The 24491-nt window shown below is 53.1% G+C and overlaps 1 protein-coding gene across 1 annotated transcript in view; it reads right to left on the minus strand.

The window, feature by feature from the left end:
• Window positions 1-1128: 1128 nt before the first annotated feature.
• Window positions 1129-24491, minus strand: part of Fam222a (family with sequence similarity 222 member A) — a 45426-nt gene continuing 22063 nt past the window's right edge. The window contains exons 2-3 of the mRNA XM_041646133.1: window positions 20796-20923; window positions 1129-3879 (exon numbers count right to left, since the gene is read on the minus strand). Coding sequence (XP_041502067.1) covers window positions 2603-3879; window positions 20796-20877 — 1359 coding nt within the window. The 5' untranslated portion in view covers window positions 20878-20923 and the 3' untranslated portion in view covers window positions 1129-2602. The remainder of the gene's footprint in view (window positions 3880-20795; window positions 20924-24491) is intronic.

Below are 24491 nucleotides of genomic sequence, written 5' to 3' on the forward strand. Positions count from 1 at the left end.
GTTACTCTGGTGGCCTGCCCTGCCCCAAGGCTGTCATGTCAATCCAGGGTCTCCGTGAAAGCATGGGTCAATGCCACAGCATCTAGAATGCTCTTCAGGTCAACCATCTCAGCTCCGGAGGGGAAACTGAGGCCCAGGGAGAAGGAACCCAGCCACAGAGCAGACTGGTCTGCCCTTCTAGGGACACTCCTGCCGCCTATGTTTCCATCACAATATGCCAGTTTCGTGGGTTTTTTTTTTTTTTTTGGATAGTTCAGTGTAGCAACTGGGGCTCAGACCCTGTCCAGCTACCTGCTATGCCCATCTTGGCTCTGGGTGGCCCACTGGCTCTGTTTTAGACAGTTGCGGGGCTGCCATTATTTTGCAGGTGTTCCTCAGGTTCTGTGTCTGCTCTGGGAAAGATGTGACCCCATTCCTTACCTGAAAGGGCCACTGAGGTCATCATGTCACTGATTCTTTGTGACTCGACCCTGGTGGTCTTTCCAGCACTTACCCCGTGTCTCCTGGTCTCCCATATCCCCTGGGTTAGCAGATGTGCCTGGCTCGGGGTGAAATTCCCAGGGAAAAGCCTGGTCTTCTGCACACGGTGACATTGAGACTATTCCCTTTGAGTGGACTCTGGGTTACTGAAAGATTTCAGGAGACTGTGGTCCCAGCTAAGGGCCTGGCTGACTTGGGACATTCCTACCTCTGCCCTAATCCCCACCACACTGGCCAGAGTTCCGTGTGGGGCTGGAGGACTGCCCCAGACTGGATGTCCCAATTTTTCTTGGCATAGATTATCTGACTGGGATCAAACATGGGCACAGTGAAACCCTCATGCTGTGGGATTGGACCCCTCTTCCTGTCTCCCATCCTGTTGGGTGCTCTGAACTCAGATTCCGCCCCCCACTCTCTCCACCCCCACCGTAGGACAGGTCTCATCTTTCTGTGTGGGCACCAGGCCCATGGCACTATAAACTCAGGCAGGAGACCTCCCACCTCCCAAGGATGAGTCTCTAGCAAGGTTCAGCTGGTCCCTGGTGAATGACCTCCCAGTGACATGTGTCTGGCCCAGTGTCATCTGGGCTGGCCAGGATGAGGCAAGCCTGTCTCCAGGTATTCTGCCACCATTTAAGCTGGGAGGATGACAGACAGGAGCTGGGGAGGGGCTTACGATGGGGGGTTAGGAGCCACCCAGCACTAGAGAGCTACCGGAGCTCAGTTTTGATTCTGATTTTGCTTCTATGGGTGGACCATTGGCCACCAAAGATGACAGAACACATGGGGTAGCACCCAGCTTGAAGAGCTTCGTAATAACTTGGGCACAGAACACTGTGTATGCCAACCCTCCTGCCAGGCTCCCTGGGGCGCCCTCCCGTGGATCCCCGAGGGAGGGCGTCAGCGAGAGTGGAAACATCTTCACAGCACATGGCTGAGACACCATCTGTTTTCTGTTTTTTTTTCTTTCTCTTCGTTTTTAAAACAACAAAGTGCAGACTGCACTTCTCACAGTAGAATATAATGGTCAATTTTAGTATAAAAAAAACATTCTCAGAGATTTGTAAATGCACTTAGTGCTTGGACAGGCCTTGGAGAGATATGGTACCGCTTCTGGAGTGAGTGCTGGGGCTGGGACCCAGGGACTGCAGGCCTTGACTTCTTGGGCTTATCTATGCCACCTCTCCTGACAGCAGTACAGGTCAGGCCTGGGGCGGGGGGTGCAGAGGAGCTGGATGGGGTATTCCAGTTATAGCCAGGAGGTCACCCTCTCACTAGCTCCCAGGAGACCCCACACTTGAAGGCAAGATCGTCCACGTGAATGGAGTCTGAATTTACAGGCCCCTCGCTAGCCCGTGACATCTCTGTGCGGGTAGGGAAATGGTGTCCCTTCCTCGGAATGCAGGCAACTCTAACAAATACACACGTTTAGGATGTGCGTGGAGTCTCCTTGGGCACTGTGCCCTTGTGCAATGCACCAGCTGTTCCCGGCAGCCCTATACGGTGTAGTGGAGGGAACAGAGAAGAGGTTGGTCCAGGGTGGAGAGAGAAGGGTGGGATGTGATTCCTATTAGGAAGGATGGGGAGGGGAGTCAGGAGGAACAGGGGGCTGGTAGTCCTGAGGCCTCTAGGAGTCTGGAGTCAGAGTGGTCTTCACCTAGAGTAGTTGGTGGGGGTGCACTTTGTACCCAGGGACTTTCTAGCAGGAATCCTTCCTGCTCCTTTTCTGAGAGACTAGGGGACTATGAGTAAAGACCCAGTATGTGTGGCTCATGCTGACTGAAGCACCCCTGGTCTGAATGCCTCTGCTGGAGTTCCAGAAGGAACTTCCTGTCTGCAGAAGGTCCTCTTTCCCGGCTTCGATGGAGGAAGGATGGGCCTTGCAGGCAGCCCTGGACACTCCCTGTTCCCTAGGGCAGCAAGTTGGGGGAGAAAGCCCTGGTGAGTGAGGTCAACCTGCCTGCCCACCGCAGTGCGGAGCGAACCAGCCTGGCTTCCCTGTGGACACACGGCCACAGGGCAGGCGGGACGGCCTGCTAGCATCCTGCCCTGTGCTGTGGCCTGCTAACCCCTCAGCACCCTGTCCATCTGTCCATCGGTTCATGTGCTCTCAGAGCAGACTTTATCTGTAGACGGGTAAGCGGATGTGGGCGTGCTGGTGGTCCAGCAGCCGGGGCACGGCCACTGTCTCATAGCCCTTGCCGAGCATTTGCTCCTTGATGCAGGGTGGCCGAATGTCATTGATGAGATACTCCAGCGACTGCAGGCTGCTGCTCAGCACCGCTGTGTTGCACACGTTCTTGCTGGCCAGGCCCGAGAGTCCATCTGCAGGAGGCCCAGTTAGCTCCCTGGCAGCTCCTGGCCCCAGCTCTGTCACTACCGCAGCTGCTGCTGGATTGTAGCAGTCACTAGTAGGTGTCACCAGAACACTGTTCCAAGGGGCAGCAAAATACTGGCCCACGGTGAAGCTGGTGGGCAGGCCCACACCACAATTGTGGGGCGACCCGTTGGCCCTCTCGAATGCCCGCCCACCACAAGTCTCAGGAGACTTGTTGGCTACGGTGCTGCTACTGTAGGCTCGAAGTGGCTGGGGTGGGGGTGGGGGTGGCTTCTGAGGCCATAGCAGGTAATCCAGGCCCCCTTCTGCATACCCTGCAGGTTTGGTGGCCCCAGCCAGTGTCAGGGCTGGTGTGGCTCCCTGGCTCAGTTCTGCCCCTTTCCGGCAGTCTGGCAGACCTGCTGTGGCTGAGTAAGCCATGCTAGGAAAGCTGGGCATCGGGCCATGCTTAGCTGGACTGGGGTGGGGCACAGCCACACCCTGACAGGCGCCTGGGGCAGCGCCTGGGGCCTGGCACTGCTGGTTGAGCTGGTAGAGGATGCTATGGATGGAGGGCAGATTGGAAGGGGGCAGGGGCAGGCCCCGGCCCGGCAGAGGGATCACAGAGGTGGCAGTAGCGGCTGCAGGTAGGCTGGGCGGTGGGGCAGGTGCCTCGGGTGGCTTCGGGTAAGCCAAAGGCCCCAGAGTGCTGGGCACCGGGTAGGGTGCAATGCCCACTTGCACAGTGGCCGGTGACAGTTTAGTCCGCTTGCCCTCCACGCTCTTAAGCACACTTTTGGTGTGCCCAGCGGGCACAGTCGAACTAGAGGAGACGACTGCAGCCTTGACAATGGCCAGCAGGCCCTGGTAGCCGGTGCTGTGCTGAGGGTAGGGACTGTAGCGCTGGCCGCTGGTGTCATAGCCGTTGACCGTGCGGCTCAGGTGCTTGTGCTGCGGCACTCGGATGTTGGTGGGGAAGATCTTGATGGACAGTGGGCTGTTGGCCACCTTCTCAGCATAGGCATCCAGCTCAGCTGGGCTTGGGTAGCGGGCGGAATGCATAGAGCTGGCCACTGACTCACCTGCAGGGAGACAGAGGCACAGAGTGTCAGGCTGGTAGCTACAACCCCTCAGTCCCCACCAGGGCTCTGGGAGCTGCCCAGTTCCCCTTCCCTCGCTGGTTTTTCTTCTGTTGGTTCCACACTTCCAACTTTTGAATGAAAGCATGAAGTTCACAGAGGAAACCACACACACGTACAAAGTTTAAATAGAGTTTGCCACTTTTTTCCTCTTTGAGATAGGGTCCTGGGTGTGTTCAGGTTGGCCTCAAACTTGATGCATATACAAGAATGACCCTGACTTTCCTCTCCCTCCCAAGAGTGAGGGTCACAGCTGTGTGCCATCATGCCCTGTTATGCAGCACCTGGGATAGAACCCAGGGCCTCCTATCAACTGAGCATCCCCAGCCCCACTTGTGGCAGCACAGACTAGCTGTGCTGGCATTTCAGGCTGGGTGAGATGAAGCAGATGCCGGGTGCTCACGGTGGCTGGCCTGTTAATATTGTGTGTGAGATTCTAGATTGTGAGACTCACCCACTATAGGTGGTCACAACTGGCCCTGCCGGTGTGTGTGTGTGTGTGTGTGTGTGTGTGTGTGTGTGTGTGTGTAAGCTGCTGGTTCACAGACCCCTCCTGACATCCTGAGCCATTCCAGTAAACCAGAGCACATCCCAGAGCTTCCTCTGAGGCAGGGGCACAGGGAGGCACACAGGAGGACCTGTACTGGTGCTGGCAGGGTTTGGGTGGAGCCCTGGCTCTGTAGCCCTAGGCAAGCTGCTTGGGCAAGCTTCAGTTTTCCCACGTGTGGAATGGGAACAATAACGGTGCCAGTCACAGGGTGACCTTGGCGGTGCTGAGGGGCCCAGCGTGTGGGTCACACGGTGGGTGACAGGGGACTTAGGTAATGGCTTCATCATGCTGAGCCTTCCTTTCCTCATCTATGCAGATGTTGTTCCTAAGGCTGCCTCTGAGGGGGCTGTGAGGACTCAGCAGGTCCATGTGTAGTAGGCTGTGCTGGAGGAGACCAAGCCTGGCCCAGGGCAGAGTCTTACCAGAGAGGGACACACCCACGAGGTCCTTTCAGTTAGAGGCTTCCTATCTGTCCTCCCAGAGCCTGACCTGAATGGCTTTGGTCCAGCATTAGTCTGGATGGCGGTTCTCTGTGTCAGGCAGGGTGGTGACTAGGTCAGCCTTCCCAGACACAACTGCCATGAGCAGCTGGGAGAGCTGAGGCCAGCTGAGGCAGGGCCTGGGCACATCAGGGCGGCTTCTCACCAGAGTGGGCATGGCAAACAGCTGTAGACAGATGCTGGTCATGACTAGGGATCTGCATACTTGTGGCTTCCAGTGGGTTGGACCTGGTGGCTGCCTCAGCCCACAGCACACAGGACAGAGTAAGCACGATCCGCCCGGCCCCTTGGGCCAGCAAGGCCCAGGTGCAGCATGGCAGGAGGCGGTGACAACATGGAACAGGGTGTCACATTGCTCTACCTCTCAATCCACTGGCCTAACCTGGGCCCAGAAGGTAAGTCCACCCGGACCCTGCCCTGGGCCTCCCCAGCTCCGAAGTAGCCTAAAATAAACTTGGTGTGGAGAATGGAAATGCCACTTTGGCCAACGGAGGAATCTTTCTCTGCGATTGGATTTAAACTACATTATACAAGCAATTTCATGGGCACTTAGCACCGCTCTGAGAGTCCCGCAGAAAAGGGACCCGCTCTTCATTTGCCAGCCATAAATCAGCAGTTGCTATAATGAGCACAAAAATGTCACTTTTATGCAATTTTACAGATGAACAAAACTGGTGAAATTAGCTGTGGAAACCTACCAGACTCAGCAAAAGCAGCTGCCGGGAGGGGAAAAAAATGATGGCCGAGTGTATTTGTGTTCCCCTAAACTCTTCCCAGGCAAGCGCCTGCCACTGTGGTGTGAAAACTCATTTGTCCTCTGCATTACGCTCTCATTCGGAGTTTATCTTGAGTATCCAATGAGCCACCAACTGTGAAAATGATTAAATCTACAAAATCTATCTAATGGATGGAATAAATTAGGTGTTCAAAACCTTAAGAAAAGGGAGGAAATGCCTGCTTCCCTGGTCTTCTTACCAAAAGAGGGCGCACCTGGCCCCCATCTGGTCAACGGGCTTCCTGCAGACAGTGGTGTCTGGAGGCAGAGGCTTGCGGTGGCCAGCGCTGGCCAGGTACAGGCTCTGCACCCACCATTTTCTGAGTGGTGTGTGTGTGGAGGGATGGCATCCCTGTGACGTACATAGGGGTATGACATGTGGTAGCCGGCCTGGAGCCCTGGCTCCCTAGTCATTCTGACCACCTGGCACTCTAGGCTCTGCCGTCCCCTGGAGCCACAGCAGGCAGGGTTGAACTGTATAACCAACAAGACCCTTTGGAAGGAAACATGGTTTTCTGTGGGCTGCTTCGCCCACGACACCCAGTCACACGGGGACCCTGGAGAGGCCTAGGGGATGAACAGAAGCGTGGCCTTGTGAGTCTTGTCCAGTCCCAGCCGAGCCTCCTGAGGGACCCTGAGTAGACACTCAGCCAAGTGGCTCTTGGGTTTCCAAGTCCCATCAGCCACACAGTGTTGTCACCTGACCCAAGATAAGATGACACACAGGTCTCCATTTTGTAGGTTAAGAGGTCAGAGGTCACAACCAGCCAAGGGCAGAGCTAGACCGGTCTGTCTTCTGGGTCACCGTCACTCCACCCCAGGCAGCGCCCAGCAGGGCTGGGTCATGTCTGACGGCTGAGGGCCACCACTCTCTATAGCCATCACCTGGCTGCTCAGGCTGGTGTTGGTGAGCCTCTTCCTGGGCATGGTGACAGCGAGGCTGCTGGGGTTTCCCATCACAGGGCTGGTTTAATCATGGGCCCCACATACGCCTTTGAGATGATACCCCCACCTTAATCCTTGGTCCCTAAAAGACCCTTTTTTTCTGGCTACCCTGGAGTGGTTCACAGCACAGCCTGTTCTGCAGTGGACCTGGCTTGGGATCCTCAGCTACTTGGCTCCTAGGCCCAGGTTGCAAAGTCCCTGTCACAAGTGCTCACACCATCTCAGGGTCTGGTAAAGGCAGGGCAATGGGAATAGGGAAAGGTCCTCATGGAGAGGCTGGAGAGCTGAGTGTCAGCGGGCTCTTTAGGGGAGCCATGGAAAAGTCCAGCATCCACCCAGCCATCTAGCCTGCCCTACCCCCGTTCCAGTTGGTCTGAGGAATCTCAGTGGCAGCTGTCATTACTGAAGGGACCATGGCACTGCCTGCAGCTGGCCACCAGACTCAGGGTTCCCTTAATGGTTTGTGCACAGCTGGGCCCCACTCCCATAGGACACAGCAGACGCTTGAGCCTGTCCCTTCTGGACCCCTGCCACTGCTGTCTGCCATATACCCTCTGCTTCCTGGGCCCTACCATGCAGCCAGGGAGGAAAGGAGCCAGCACCCTGGATGGGATGGCGGGCAGCAACAAGCCCCGGAAACAGAAGGGGGGCAGGCTGACAGATGTGGTGGACACATCCGCATTCTTGGGCACATCTTCCCTAAGTAGCCACGTCTGGTCCCCCTCGTTTGATATGAACTGGATTAGTGGCTTCATTATACTGAGAAGAATGTAGTATGGGTGGGCAGGAATGTTGCTAAGTGACTTTCGTGAGGTGACAGGGTCTCTCTATGTAGCCCTGGCTGTCCTGGAACTTACAAAGAGACCTCACGAAACTCACAGAGATCCACCTGCTTCTGCCTCTTGAGTGCTGGGATTAAAGGTGTTCACTACTACCCACGGTGACTCGGTAAAAGGCCACCTGACTGCCACTTGGACCCAGCTGTGTGGAGAGGCCACACAGGTATCTCATGTCCAGAAGACCCTAAACACTTCTTCCACCCACAGGAACATCACGGGGCAGCTTCTCACTGTCAAGTCCGGGGTATACTGGCCGCTTGGCACTGACTTCTGGGACGGTTTGACATACTGCCCTGGGAATGAACAGTGAGGTCCAGCAGACTGAGTGGTGGGCTGGGAGGGTTTGTGGCTTGGACGCATAGGTCAATGAAGTGGCAGCCTTTGAAGAGGGGAGGCATACAGGATCTGAGACAGGGGCCAGCAACCCAGAGATGGGTGCTGGAAACCGAAACATCCAGGCCCCAGGCCACTGGGGTCTTCTGGTGTATGCTCCACATGGACGGTTCCCCAGGGAGAGAGACCATCCATTATGATTGGGGTATAAAATAATCCCCTGAAGGCCCATGTGTTGAAGGCTTGGTCCCTTGCTGGTGGCACACATAGGGCTGACGGGGTCTTAGGGTACTAATGGATTAATACACTGATGTGTTCATCTCGAGTTGATCATAGGTGGGCCTGGCTGGAAATAAGAACCTGACTGGGGTGTGCCTTTGAGCAGGGGTGAAGGTGATAGACCAACTGAATACCAGTGGTCTTTTAAGTCCCAGATCTGCCACGTGTGCCCTCAGGGTGCCACGGCCCCTCTCCAAGCTGGCACTAAATTGATTCCCACTGCTTGAGTCTGGAGGGTCTTGGGAGCAGGTACAAAGGACAGGCCTTCCTTGGTGTTCCTGGCCCGTGTCGGCGTTGACAATGATTTTTTTGGAGCTCTCGTGTGCTGTCCCCACTCAGCTTCTCTGTAACAGCCTTCACTAAGATGCGCTGTTCAAGGTGATACTGGCCACCTGACCTAGACCTCTCTCTGCAGCCTCCTTTCCTGTCAACAGGTCCTCAGCACACACAGGGTCGCATTTTCCCCTGGGTCAGGCACTGTGCCCTCGTGAGACAGCTCTGGAGGGCCATGTGCTCCGAAAAGGTTAGACACGCAGGGTTAGCATCAAGTAAGGGTGACCTGGGCTGCCTCTCCCTGCTTAGCTCTCCCCCAATCCATCTCCATCCAGGAAGTCCCCATTAACGGCTTGTCTGGAGATTTAAAAGGCTGGCAGGAAGTGCCGGGCGAACTGTCGCTGCCATTAAGTTAATGTTATGGGCCTTTTACAGGTGCGTTAAATAGACGCGGTTATTAACGAGTATATTAAGCCAATTAAAACCAGCCCTCTGAGTGGGGTTTAATGTTGCCTCAGGGAGATGAGAGGGCTTCACTGCACTGCTGCCAGCAGCAGGGGGGGAAGGGAGGGGAGGGCGGGGCTCCGCTGTGGGGAGCTAAGTGGTAGAGCAGGGTCATGGTTACCTTGACTATGTAGACTCAGGCGGTGGGTGTTCTTAACAGGATGGGGCTGAAGGCTGGGTTCCAGGGGACTTAAGCATGCAATGAAATGCCTCTTCAAGGAGAGTGGGGAGCCGCCATCCCAGAATTCCTAGTCCTGGGCTCCAGATGCCCTGCAGGATCTAGGCCTGTATCATTGAGGTGGCCCAAGGGCTCAGGCTGTTTTGGGAGGTTTATACTGGGGCCAACTTCACTTGACAGGAGAGGGCAGGCCTGCTCAGGAGCTTGGGGCTCAGAGGCCTGGGGCCCAGGAGCCTGGGGCCTAGGAGCAGCACACTTAGAACTGGGTCTCCCCGAGGTGGCCCAGTCACCTCCTGACTCACTGGAAGCTCAGATTTCTGAGTACAGGCCGGTGTTGTCACAGGCGTGGGAGAGTGGTAATAGCATCCTCTTCCGTCCAGCCCCTGCCCTCCACAGGGGACCAGGAAGTCCCAGGGCACCACCCTTCATCTGCATTCCCCTTCACTGTGACACTATGCCCTTGGAGGTGGCAGCCTCCTGAATGCTCAATTAACGTGACACTAATTAGCCGGTGGCACCAGCAGAATGCCTAATGAGACCGCTCCGGGCTGGGGGTTGGGGGGAGACGACTGGGCAGGGGAGAGCAGCTGTTCTCTGGTCTTTATTAGGAAGGACTCAAGCAGTCACGGGGGTGGCAGTTTGGCACCTTGCTGGCTGTCCCAGGGACCCCAATCTGTTGCAGGTACTGACCCCTGGTGGTCAAACAGAGGATTAGACCCTGGATAATTCCAGGTGCGCTCTGGAGAGAGAGTGTGTGTGTGTGTGTGTGTGTGTGTGTCCCCTATCTCTTGGGGCAGGGGGTGAGGATTAAGTGGGAGAACGTTCCAATGTGTGAGCACATGAATAAAGCCACAAGATCTAATTACGGGACATCCTGCACCCCCCCACCTCCCACCCCTACCCCCCCTCCTCACCCCCAGGCTGGCTGGAGCCCTGGGGTGGCCACCGTCTCACTTTCCTCCTTCCCCACCCTAACTTGCCTGTCCCTTACGATTTCTCACTTGCCCTTCAGCCTGGCTGTTTCAGTCACACGTGATTCTAGTCTGTACCATGCACACAAGAGTCAACCTGACTCGTCCTTGCAGTGCATGCCAAGCCTCCTTCCCCGGGTCTCATGGCCTCTGCCCACTACCAGACACCTGCTTTCTTCCAGTTCTGTTTCCATCTGCTCACAGTTCAGAAAACAAAATGAAACACCAGGGCTGAGGGTGCACCTTGGGCAGAGCAGTTGCTGAGTAGGGAGAAGGCCCCGTGTTCTATCCCTAGCACCGGGAGAAACAACACAGAAACAACCCTTAATTCTGTTCAGAACAGCATCAAAAAAATAGGAACAAATTTTAACAGAAGAACAAAGTGATCTGAAAGCGATGAAACGTTCAAAGAAAGAAAATAAATGGGAAGATATCCCATGTTCATGGACTGGGAGACTCAGGACAGCAGCTGGGCCTCCTTGCAAAAACTAAGAAGCAGGTCCTGAAATTAGGGAATCCAGAAAAGTCCAAACAATTTCTAATTCTGAAACTTAATAAAGAGTTAAAACAATCGGGCCATTGTGGGAACCAGACAGAAAGAGAGAGGCACCAGCAGGTCAGGGTACAAATTCACATAACCACTCAGTAGAGAAGAGTGGTCTTTCCAGTGACTGGTGTTGAAGATAACTCGATATCTAGATATTGGTGGCGAGAACACCAGCTATATTCAAAATAATGAGGTTGGACCATTTCCATATGCAAAGATCAACTCAAGAGTGTAGTCAGAAGCGTACAAAGAAAGCTAAAATGTTCCAAACCCCTTTTATTTACTATGTGTGGTGGAGGAGAGCAAGCCCCACATGGGCATGAGATGGCAACTCTTCCCACCATGTGGATCCCGGGCATCAACTCAGGTCTGTAGACTTGGTGGCAGCACCTCCACCCACTGTGCTGTCTCACTGGCCTGAAGACTAGAGATGCTCGCAAGAAAACAAGAGTCATACAGAACCTGCACAAAAGCACCTGACAATGGACATGACGTCACCAGAATGAAAACAGTTGGTGCTTCAAAGGGGAGTCAGGAAGTGTGAGGAAGACAGCTGCATGACGGGAGAGGATTCCTGCAACTCACGCCGTGAAAGAGGACTAGGACCCAGAACACACGTGGGGCCTGGATACTCTGAGAGAAAGGCGAGTAATGGAGTTGAAACAGGAAATGCACAGACTTCCTCAATTAGATACGTAACAGCCAGGAAGCGCATGGAACAGATTCAGAGCACTCGAGACTAATAAAGTCGAGGTGCTGGGCACAGGCACACACCCCAGCACCCGAGAGGCGGAGGCAGACCCCGCCTCCAAACAAAACAACACATCATAGGGCTGGAACTCGGGTCCTCGCATGTGCAGGGTAAGAGCATGAGGGCAGCGGTCTTCCCCAGCCCCACCACCAGGGAGGCTTTATTAGAACAGTTCTGCCACTTCATATTAAATCACATGCGGCTATGTGGCCTATAAGGTTGAGAGCGGCTGTTGGCACGCAAAGGCACGCAAAGTCAGGCAGCCTCTGCGGCAGAACGCTGTGAGAGCCACACTTTTGCTCAAGTTGCCTTCTGATGTCCTACGTCTGGCCCTGACACGTGCTCCTTTTCCTTTGCTGTCTTGCTGGCTACTAGGACCCCTTGCCCCATGCAGTCTTTCTTTTACATTTTTCTTTTGACAGAGGGACGGCAACCCACGTAGAGGTCAGAGGACAGCTTACTGGAGCCAGTTCTCTCCCATGTGCCCCAGGAACTGGACGTCAGCAGGCTGGGAAGCAAGCACTTTCACTTGCTGAGCCGTCTTGCTGGCCCCTGTAGAAATGCCAGCGGCTGGAAGGTCACTGGGGCAGACTCTACTTGGCAGATCACAGGGAATGTCCCGCAGTAGGGAAGGGTCAGTCAGGCTGAAAGTCTACCGCTCCTGAGTTACATGCCCTTCAGTGTTTCTCAGTCACGGCAAGGAATAGTACTGGGCTGGGAAGGGGACAGGCAAAGTGCTGGAATTGGCTGCCCACCCGTGATGGTTTCCTTCCTTCTTATCCCTGTCATAGTGTCCAATCACTCTCCAAAAGTCACACACATGGCCTGTGTGGGGTCCAGCCAGCACCTGACCCCTTAATCCATCCATCTTGGATCCTGGAGGTGGGGTAATGTTCTGGCACAAGCTACCCACTACTCTTGCACAGCTGCCCAGCCCCCCCCCCCCCAGGCCCTTGAGCATAGCAGAGCCCCAGTCCCTGAACCCTCCCACACCAGCTACACATTACCTCCCTGGGACTCCACAGAGCTTGTATTTTAGCAGAACACAATTCTGGTGAGGGCCTGCAGAGCTGAGACAGAGGGTTCTGGGGGCTGAGCAGGTCTGGCTTGGGACCTTAGGACTCTGGCCAGTTGGGAAGGCTCAGCTCTTAGGCCTAAGGGAGGGGAGGGGACACACATACTCTGTTCTTTCAAGTCACTTTCTGCTAGAGATGTAAGCTATGACCATTTCTGGTCCTTTAGGTGTGTGTTCTGGGCACACGTGGCAGCTGATTCTTGTCACAGTTCTTTAAGTCAGACTACTGTGATCCCCCTAGTACAGGAAAAGGACAGGGTCTCAAGCTGGCTCCCTTACTCCTTGTATCTTCTGATGTTACCCATCACAGGTAGCCAGAGCTAGACTTTTTTCTATCCACTTTCTGTCCCTTTGCTTTATAGAAGGGGACACAGGTCCCAGGAGACTGATCAACTTGTCCAAGGTCACGCTGTCCATAGCCTGGCCAAGACCTTCCTACCTTAGTGGTAACCAGCATGGCCCAGAGCTCAGGCCAGCCTTTCCATCCTAAGTTCTGCTTGGGACAAAGAGGAGAGGGCTCCACACCTATCACCATACCTAGAAGGAAAAGGCAGAAGCCTCATCCAGGCGTCAGGGTGGGTCTGGCAGCGGAGCCTGGGACATAATTCCCTCGTCTCCTTCCTTGTTCCCTCTTGGCCAGACCCCATGTCTTCTCCGGTAGGTACAGACCGGGAAAGGACTGGAGTGGGAAGAGGCGGGCCATGATGGCCTTCTGTGCTCTTCTGCTCCAGCCCTGGAGCAGGAAGGAAATGTAGCCACTGCCCAACCAGCACGGTGGCCACACCTACGATCCCAGCACTTGGAAGGCAAAGGCAGGAGGATGGCCAGGAGTTTGTGGCCAACCTGGACTACACGGCGAGACCCTATCTAACAACGACGGCAGATCCTGGGAGAGTGAGGCCCTCCTACGAGAACTGAACTGACTAAAAATGCCCCAGATGCCCAGCTGTGTCTCAATGTGCCATTACCGTGTAAAGTGCACATGCCACTAAGGCCTGGATGCAAACAAAGACGCATACTGTAAAGATCAAGTGGGGTGAAAAAACCGTAGAAAAGTCACGATGCACTCACTGAGCAGCAGCATGTACCCCTCAAGGCCCAGAGACACCCCAAATGCAAAGCCTAAGTCCCTCTTTAGTGACAGGAGAGGTGCAGGGAACACACTTGGCTGGAGAGAGCACAGGACTAGGAATACAATCACAGAGCCATGCCGCACCTGCTCTGAAGCCCAGCAGCGATGGAGGAGGGGTGGCTGCATCTGTGACACCGAGAAAGTCCCATCAGGACTTGGCCTCAGCCTTCCTGAACCATGAACTTCCGGCAGATGGCTGGGCCGGACGAACTCACTTCCTCCAAAGGTAAGCCACACTGAACAAGCATGAGACCTCATCAGAATGAAGCTCGGGCAAGGTCAGGGTTGATTTCAAACTACATCCCCAGAGACGACTGTCACCAGAGAAGAGATGACTTCAAGGAGAGACAGACTGCAGGGGAATCATATAAAAGCAACTGTGCAAGAGAAGAGAATGGTCCTCAAAGTGCAGGGGGGGAGAGGGAGAGCAAGAGAGAGCAGGCATGCACGTGAGAGAGCGCAGGCGCAGAGGGGAAGGAGGGAAGCAAAGGTAGGAGCCTGGCTTAGAGGCTGCAATCCTGGAAAGGGATGAAAACAGGTCAACCCAAGACAGCCTGGTAAAGTAACTGGATAATAGTGGACGTCTAAGTTTGAAAACAAGGGGCAGCGGTGGGGTGAGCGCAGGATGGCATGAAGTTGTGTTTTCTTTAACCCTCCCAAGTAGAGGTACAAGGAATGGAGCCTTTGGAAGGTAGGAAATCATGACTATGGATTGCCCACGGCTGCCCTGCAGCACCCTGGAAGCCAGCTAACTTTAGAAGACGGAGCGGAAGGCTAACACGCTGGTGCACGGATCCTATTTCTTGAGGACACAGAGAAACAGAAGCAGGAACTGGGATAACGCCAGAGAGGCTGAGGCGAGGGTACTGCTGACCACGGAAGGGACCAAGGGCCCGGTTACAGCTCAGTGTCATTCTTGTCTTTACTGGACGGGACCAGGAGATGCCATGCACAGCTGCTGAGGCTGCAGACATGAAGTCAGCTCCAAGGAGCAACCGCAGAACACACTGATTCCGTCATCTTCTTCAGGGAAAATGACACACACGACTCTGTCTGTAAAGTACCTGCCTTACAAACACGAGGACCTAAGTTCAGATCCCTGAGTGTATATGAAGGAGAGGCGTGGAGACAAGGGGATCCTTGGAGTGCCTGAGCGTCCAGTTTTGCCAACTGGCGAGCAATGGGTTCAGAGAGAGGTGGTGGAGGGCAATAGAGGAAGGCAGGAAGGAAGGTACACCCCATATGTAGTAAAAGGGGAGTGGTGTGTTAGGGTCACAAAGCTTAGTCTAGCTCTACAGCAGGAGAGTCACACGGAAAGACAGTAATCCAGAGAACTGGTGAAGGTGTCAAGAGAAATGTGAGCTCAAAAGCAGGCTGAGTGTCTTAAAATCTCTTCCAGGCCCCAAAGTGCTAAAACAACTTTGTTAGTTAAGGATTTTCTTCCCATGAAAGTTTACAGGACTAATATCTGCACATTAAACAGAACCGCAGTATCACTACGGATTCTACGAGAAGAAAGCAGAGGGCGTGTGGCTCCTTATCCAGGTAGGTGCAGGGGAGAATGCAAGTGTCCATCAAACTCTGAACCAGACAGTCCTCATCGGAAACACGAAACAAAACTAAACTAAACCGAAGCTTACTTTGTACCACGAAGCGCTGTGGAAAAGAGCTGGTATTTTTTTGGGGTGATATGTCTCTAGACACACAAAAAACCTTTATTTTTAGGGGCATCTCTGATCATAGCACACACACATGCGCGCACGCGTGTGCACACATACACACACAATCTTCTTGCTTCGATGGACAGGCAGGGCTCGGGAAAGTCAAGATGAAGAAAAAAATCAGAAATCAAAACTTTAAAACAACTAGAAAGTAAAATTCAAAATACAAGTCTAGACTTTGTGGCCTTTTTCTTTAAAAAAATAATAAAAATCACTGTCAAGCATTCATTGTCCAGCTCAGTGGGTAAAGACACTTGCTACCAAACCTGAGACCTGAGTGCACTCCTTGGCCACCGGAGAAGCGGGGAACTGACCCCTGCAATGTGTCCTCTGAGCTCCACCCCCAGCTGTGGCGCACACTACTTCTCACACGCACACAGAGAAATTGTCATTTTTAAAAAATTAAGTAAAAATCAAAAAATTTAAGTCTCTAATTCAAAAAATAACTTCAAAAGGCAGAAAGATTTTAATAAAGATAAAAGCATAAATCAATGAATTAGAATCCCTGAAAGGGTAATATTACTAATAAATACTACAGGCTGATCTTTGGGGAACGGCAATAGATCACATCATTAGCTAATGTAATCGAGATCGGGCACGAGGCTAGAGGACGGCTCAGCAAAGAGCCTGTGATCCTTCGGTCCCACACAGGACCAGTGTGGTGACACGTGACTGTACCCCAGCACCGGAATGCCTGGGGCTCGCTGGTGGCTGAAGCAGCCAGCGGTGGGAACCTGGGGTCCTCTGGCCCTAGAGCCGTGCGGGAAGCCGCACATGAGACAAAGAGCACTATGTGGCGTCAGGGATCAAATCACACCACACTATGTATCCTCATCGAAAAACCTGCATCAAATTATGTTTAAAATTCTTTATCAGAGCCATTCAAGGAGCAGGAAAACAATTAAAACAATTACCAGAGAAGAAAGAACAAACAGCATTAAAAGGCTGCCGGCCCCACCGGCTCACACGCCGGCCCCATCGGCATACACACTGGCCCCACTGGCTCACACGCTGGCTTAAGTTTTACCCTGGAATGGAGCAGGCTTTACAACTCCACTTAACTGTCACCAAGCACAGGAGTGCGGGAAGGCTGCAGGTGGCAACAGCCAACAACAAACCAATTGTTCTGATGGGGGGCATGGGAGTAAGGTTAGAGCTACATGACAAGACCCTGTCTTCAAGAATGCTGAAAAACTCTAAAGCCTAAAATAACATCCTGAAAGTATGTTATAGAGGGCGATCCCCCCCATGACCACATTCTGGGGTTCAACCAGAATGCAAGGATCCTTCAACACAAAGGTGTCCCGTGACATCATTGCTCACAGGCTCATAACCTGTGCAGCCACCTGGAAATGTCCACGCCCCGTTCATGATCATAAACCTTTAATAAAAGGGAGACCGATTCAACTTGAACAAACACTCATTGCACAGCCAGCATTTCCTTGGCAGAGCTCTCTGCAAGCTACAGTATTTGGAATGATGCGTACCACTATCATCAGCGTTCCAGAGACGACAGCCACACAGTCCCCCTACTCAGCAAAAGAAACTAAAGATAACATAGGAGCCAGATATGGAGGCCAGGGGCCCACATCTTTAATCCCAGCACTGGAGAGGTTGAGACTAGCCTGAGCTACATAGCAGGCTCCGGGCCAGCCAGGGCTACATAGTAGACCCTGTCTTTTTTTTTTTTAATTTAATTTATTTATTTATTGAAGATTTCTGTCTCTTCCCAGCCACCGCCTCCCATTTCCCTCCCCCTCCCCTAATTAAGTCCCCCCCCCCTCAGCCCGAAAAGCAATCAGGGTTCCCTGTCCTGTGGGAAGTCCAAGGAACCCCCCACCTCCATCCAGGTCTAGTAAGTTGAGCATCCAAACTGCCTAGGCTCCCACAAAGCCAGTACGTGCAGTAGGATCAGAAACCCAGTGCCATTGTTCTTGAGTTCTCAGTAGTCCTCATTGTCCGTTATGTTCAGAGAGTCCGGTTTTATCCCAGGCTTTTCCAGACCCAGGCCAGCTGGTCTTGGTGAGTTCCCAGTAGAACATCCCCATTGTCTCAGTGTGTGGGTGCACCCCTCATGGTCCTGAGTTCCTTGCTCGTGCTCTCTCTCCTTCTGCTCCTGATTTGGACCTTGAGAATTCAGTCCTGTGCTCCAATGTGGGTCTCTGTCTCTGTCTCCTTTCATCGCTTGCTGAAGGTTAATATTCAGGAGGATGCCTATATGTTTTTCTTTGGGTTCTCCTTATTTAGCTTCTCTAGGATCACTAATTATAGGCTCAATGTCCTTGGTTTATGGCTAGAAACCAAATATGAGTGAGTACATCCCATGTTCCTCTTTTTGTGTCCCCGCGATACCACTCTTGGGAATATACCCAAGAGAGGCCTTATCATACAACAAAAGTATATGCTCTACTATGTTCATAGCAGCATTGTTTGTCATAGCCAGAACCTGGAAACAACCTAGATGCCCTTCAATGGAAGAATGGATGAAGAAAGTATGGAATATATACATATTAGAGTATTATTCAGCAGTAAGAAACAAGGACTTCTTGAATTTTGCATACAAATGGATGGAAATAGAAAACACTATCCTGAGTGAGGTAAGCCAGACACAAAAAGAGGAACATGGGATGTACTCACTCATATTTGGTTTCTAGCCATAGACCCTGTCTTAAAACAACAACACACACAACCAAACCCAACACGGTGGTGCACACCTGCAAGTCCAGCTCCCTGAAGGGGGAGGCAGCATGATGAATGCATTCTCACTTAGACGGCGAGGCTGGAGCCAGCCTGGACTGCACGAGGCTGCTCTCAAAAAGCATTAAATTCTCATTTTCACTGAGTACTGTAAAATGGGTGAGATTAAACTGGAAAGTCCTTTTAGCAAGAGGATGCAAGGTGGCAGGGGGCAGCAGCGTTCACAAGATCAGCCTCGCTACGCAGGAAGTCGTGCATCAAAAACGCTCTCCTCTCCGGAAGCAAACTGGCCCGCAAACGTGTTGGAGCTAAAGGCAGTGGCTGCTAGAACATTCCCGGGGACACGGGAAGAGTGTGAACCGCATGCCTCAGGACACGAGAGGAGCATACAGGCATGCCTCGGGACACGGGAGGAGTGTGAACACACAGGCATGCCTCGTTTTTGGAGGGAAAGAGTGTTACGTGACTCCTGGCATCCATCTGTCAAGGTGCGCAGTTGCACCATGAATGCCACCCCTAAGGAAGTGGCTCTTCAGGTCAGAAGGCAAAAAAACAAGGTTACCATGGAAATCTGGAGTGGGTTACTAAGGAGCATGAAGCTATCTGTGTTATCAGTGCTACAATGTGGCTGACCTTGGAGAACCAGCCACACTGGGCCAGTCACACGGCTCAGCAGGTTAAAGGGCTGGCTACCAAGCCCAAGGGCCCTGAGTTTGATTTTGGGGACCCACATGATGGAAGGAGATAAGTGATTCCCACAAACCGTCCTCTGACCTCCCCATGTGCCTGGTGTGTATGTGCTCACACATAAAATAAATAAATGTAATTACAGAAAAAACACCCACAAAAGAGCATGCGTGGTGCGAAAGTCAGTTGTGACAGATGTGAGCTGAACTTCTCCGTGGAGAAGGGGCGGAGGGAGGCGGCAGCTGTCGCTGGGTCTGAGGCTGCGTGACTGCTGATGCTAATCAGCCTGTGAGTCTGCCCAGAGATCACTGCGGGCTGAACGGGGTCATGGCTCAGTAAACTCGCCAGTTTCCAACCCTCAGCAACGAGAGCAGGCTGTGGTAGTGTGACCCCTGTCCTGGCATCAGGAGCTCAAAGTCATCTAGGTTACATGGTAAGCTCAAGGCTAGCCTGGGCTACACAAAGCCTTGCCTCAAAACAAACAAACAAACAAAAAGAATGAAAACAAAATGGGGTGGGGGTGGATAAATACGGATGAGCCTGGTGGACCTGGCCTAGCTCAGAGGCAAGAGATGTTGCTTAGCGTGAATGAGGACCTGGTTCAAACCCCAGAGTTGCCAAACAGAAAGGAAAGAGACCAGTACCTGCCTGATTCTGATCACACTAGATCTCAACCTCACACTTTAAACCAGTAAAGTTACAAAACAATTTTGTTTTGTTTTTGATACAAGGTTTCTCTCACTATGAAGACCAGGCTGGCCTCGAACTCAGATCTGCCTGCCTCTGTCTCCTGAGTGCTGGGGAAATCTTTTTAATGCTATATATATATATATACACGTGTGTGTGTGTGTGTGTGTGTGTGTGTATGGAAGCCTTTTGAATCAGGGAGGTCATCTACTTTTAAACAAGAGTGGAAGGAAGCTTGGGGAGATGGTTTCCCTTCAGAGAGCAGCCTGGGGAAGGGTCCCCCACATCTGACTTAAAACCAAGCACAAAGGAGCTCTGGTGATCTGGGGCAGAATCCAAGACAAAAGACAAAACAAGGGAGACATACTGTTCTCATGTCACACACAGTGGCTCCCACAGGTAACCAAGACGGACAAAAACCAGCCCAATAGACGCACAGAATGTTCAAAGCGAAACAAACGGCCTGATTCAAAGACACTGAATTGGTATCATCTGAAATGAGAACTACACAGTAAACCCACCGCCCAGGGGCCAGAGCCTGTCCTGGTGCGCACAACCATGTGGGGAAGTGGTCCTTTACATGGCTGCACACTGTCCCAGAGTGTAACCGTTAAGGCTGCCAGATCACACCCACCAGAATGATGAAGGGTCTAACATGCCCTGACGCCGTATCTCCTCTTCCAGAGTTTCCCCACGCTGCATTCACACCTGGTGACAACACCGGGTTTATTGCCACATCACTTATCAGATCAACAAGCTGTGGACAGTTTAAAGAGAGGGCTGGCCAAATAAATCATGGCTCATCCTCGCCAAAGAAAGGGACACGGAAAGAGGCAGCTCTCTGGCAGGTGACCTGGAGGATGGATGGCCAAGTGAGGTGCTGGACCACATCAGATGTGCAAGCATTTGCCAAAGCACATAAAACATCTGAGGGCACACAGGAAGTGGACACCAGCTGCCTCTGAGGGTGGGGCTCCAGGCTCTCATTCCGTCCTTAGGAAGGATGGACAAGAATTCTGCTTTCAGGATAAATAAATAGTTGGAGCAGCAGCACCAGTGTAGACAGCTGCTTCCAGGCTGCAGGGCAGAGGCCATGCTGCGCCTCACTGGAGACCCATGTCCCACCCCTACTTTCTGTCATGAAGTATGCAGTCCAGGCTGGCCTCCCTCCCGAGTGCTGGGGTGACGCCCAGAACTCTGACGTGGAGGCACGTTGTGGGTGTCTCCCAGGGGGATGAGCCCAGGCCTTCCAAGGTATCTCAGTGTAGAGATTCTGCATGAACACCCCAGCAGGGGTCACACTCGACACCCCAGCATGGCCCACTCTGACCTGAGGAGCAGAAATCAAATCCCAGGATTCAGAGTGTGCAGAGGAGGGAACAGGGAACAGGAGGCAGGGGAGGGGTCTCACTCACACTTGCGAAGCTCAAGGCTCTTGCTGGGGCAGGCCAGGTGTTGGCTGGGTGGGTCCTGAGTCCTCTGCAGGCAGGCCAGCATGACTGAGCTGGGAGCCCCAGGCAGGGCACGTTCTGCAGCAGGGTTCCTGTGAAGAGGGAGACGAGGCACTGGTCACTGAGAGCTGCACCAAGCAACCTCCCACCCTCCCCAGCACCCCAAGGAACATCAGAGACAGGTTGTTTTTTAGACCTCTCTCTATGTAAGCCTACAGCATATGTTCCCCAGCTTCCGGGATGAGGGTGTGCCACCATGTGTACCTCGGGCCAGATGTTCAGAACAGACATTCTATCTCCTTCTGATGGAGAAACTGAGGTATCCATAGGTGCCACAAAGCCATCACAGGATAGGATCAGAGGTGGCCCCTCCTACCACATCAAAGCCAGAACTCATGAGCCTCATAAACCCTTGGCTAGCTGGTGTGTGGGCCACAGCCAACTGTTTCAGACTCCCAGTCCTCTGTCAAGCTGTGCTTTGGCTGGTGGTAGACCCCCACTCTCTCATAATCCTGTGATAGATCTGGCCCTAGCTCACGGGGTCATCTTTGCGGTCCATACAGGAGCATTCACGTGTCCCTGATACCGTAAGTACTGGTGTGGCACCTGTTTGGGGGTGTTCTCATGGTACCCTGGAGGAGTGTCAGGAAGGTGTCCTGAGGAGGCGGCTTGGGATGCTCACTCCAAGTAGGAAGGGTAGGCCAGAGTCACCCACAGCAGCCCTTAGATGGCAGCTCAGATGGGCCATCCCATAGCCCATTTTGTTATTCACCTCACCAAGTCAGACGCCAGGGGTAGCGGGGAACAGGAAGTTCATGTGTCCCCACAAAGCCTGCCTTCCTGAGGGTGTGGTAGCTACTCTGAGCACTGGGCCCAGGACAAGCCAGTCTTGGAGGCCACTGTGGAAGAAGGGAGCGTCCCAGTGGGGCCCCCCATTCTTTCTCCTCAGCCTGGGTACCCCGAGGTCCTTGAATCCTCCCCATCCCACCCATCCCTGTCCCTGGCAGCCAGCCTGGGGTGCCTCCATCCTGCGCCGGTTGCAAACGAGGAGGGGCTGTTTAAGGGGAGAGAGGGAAGGTATTTAATACTAAACAGGTGTCTGAAGCCCAGAATTCTGCTGCTTCTGATAATGAAGTATTCATGAGCAAAGCCTTTTTTCACCACTTTCTTAGGATACTAATTTCACAACAAGCTCCTTGTTACGGCACAATTATTCCAATCTTGTATTCCCCGAGACGGTGGCAGCCTCCCGTCTGTCCTGGCCTCTCGGTAAATGAAAGACAATCACGTAACCACCTTTCATTATGCTCTATTTTACTTTCAGCAGAGGTACCCGTGAGTAAAGATTTCCTCTGAAAGGGACTTTTATTCAGTTTCAAAACCAATTTTCTCCTATTACTGTCTATAAAGAAAAAAGAAAGAAAGAAAAAGGAAGTGGGGGATGGACAGATGTGGGGGAGGGTGGAATGCTCTTCCCCTCCCCCAGTCTCAACACAGCGAGGCAATAAAAGCAGCAATATCCACTTCTCGGCTTTGATTTCTGGTAATTTTAAAATATGCCATTACAATCAGGCAGAAATGGCACAGCTTAAGGAGGAGTGAAGTGCAGCTTATTGCGGGCTGGAGTCCTTGACGGCAGAAAGCAGGGAGGCTCTTCAGGGACGGGGATGGGAGCAGGTGGCAGAGACAGGCCTGCCGAGGCCGCCGCCGCGGCCACATGCCACAGTCTGGCCTGGAGGCCACAGTCCACCCCATTTACACAGAGTGTGCTGGTTTCCACACACTGTAGGTGCTTGCTTGTGCACATGCAATATATACCGGTGTCACACTGCATCACACGAGTGGGGTCCCTGGGGACGCAGGACTGGACACACACACACAGCATCTGTTTCCTGCCACCCTGAAGCTCAAAACCTGCCTATGCTCTTCTCTTCACAGGTGATGCTGGACTGGAGGGCCCAGAACCTGGGACCCCCCGGGGCTGTCTGGCTCCCACAAACCCTTGGCTAGGTGGAGAAAGGCCCGAGCCTAGAGTCCCCCAGTCCTTGTACTGGCTGGGAAGTGCTGTCTGGCTTATAAAAGCCATTTCATTATTCTAGGGTCCTAACCCAGGTGCAAGAGGCCAGAGTCCCACCTCACTCCAGGATGAAGGCATCCTGGCGGGCACCCACCCTGGTACACGTGCAGCTAACACGGGCATGATGGACTACAGCTGTTGACTAGGGGCAGCCCTCCTGCTGTGGTACTCCTGCTGCCCAGGGCCTCTTGTTTCCAGAGCTGGGATGTTCAAGCAGTCCGAGGGCCATGGGGGCCACCAGGCTAGGGGGAAAGGATGACTGGTGTCCACTTCTGGCTCCCCTCAGCTTCTCAGGGCAATTCTTCAGTTTCCACCTCTGGAGGAACCAGGTTCACTGATCCCACAGCCTAGCACACCAGCTTCACGGGGAGGTGGAGAGGGGGCTTCTCAGCATCCTCAAGTCTCCCAGATCACAATCCATTCTGCCCAACCCTGTGTCCTGCTGTGGGGACTGGGGAGGGGTAGGTCTCAGAAGAGCCGGGGCCAGCTTGGCCTTTAAATTCTCCCCACATCACCAGCCCTCTGCCTGACCCAGGTCTCTCAAGGCTGCCCCAAGCCCTCCTCCTGGCTGCCTCGTACCTCCAGACCATGGCAGCTGCTGTACCTGGGCCTGTGGCAACTGTCACAGCCATGTTTATTTAGGGCTGTTTCAGAGGGCTTGGCTGGCCATCAGGGTGTCCCTCAGCACAGCCCTAGTCACACTACGTTGTACTCGCCAACTTCCCGTCTACCGGTCTCCGCTGGACCGTGAGTTTCTGTTGGGCGAGGGCCGCGTCTTATTTGTTTCCATCGCCCCAGTGTCTGGCCAGGAAAGTAGATGTTGGGGAGAAGACTCCACACTTGAGTGTTTTTTGCTCTTAAAGAAGACCTGAGTGTGTTTTCCAGCACCCATGTCACTCCAAGTCCAGGAGGTACATACACAGCACACCCTCACACAGACAAGGCACATGCATACACACGGTACACCCTCACAGACAAGGCACATGCATATACGGCACACCCTCACACAGACAAGGCACATGTATACATGGCACACCCTCACAGACATGGCACATGCATACACATCACATAGACATGGTACACCCTCACACAGACATGGCACATGCATACACATCACATAGACATGGTACACCCTCACACAGACATGGCACATGCATACACATCACATAGACATGGTACACCCTCACAGACATGGCACATGCATACACATCACATAGACATGGTACACCCTCACACAGACATGGCACATGCATACACATCACATAGACATGGTACACCCTCACACAGACATGGCACATGCATACACATCACATAGACATGGTACACCCTCACACAGACATGGCACATGTATACACATCACACAGACATGGCACACCCTCACACAGACATGGCACATGTATACCCATCACACAGACAAGGCACACCCTCACACAGACATGGCACATGTATACACATCACACAGACATGGCACATGTATAAACATCACACAGACATGGCACATGCATACACATCACATAGACAAGGCACACCCTCACACAGACATGGCACATGTATACACATCATACAGACATGGCACATGTATA

The sequence above is a fragment of the Microtus oregoni genome, unplaced genomic scaffold (genome assembly GCF_018167655.1).
Source record: "Microtus oregoni isolate MIOR12 unplaced genomic scaffold, Mior012 000003F_ref0000135, whole genome shotgun sequence".
Taxonomy (NCBI): domain Eukaryota; kingdom Metazoa; phylum Chordata; class Mammalia; order Rodentia; family Cricetidae; genus Microtus; species Microtus oregoni.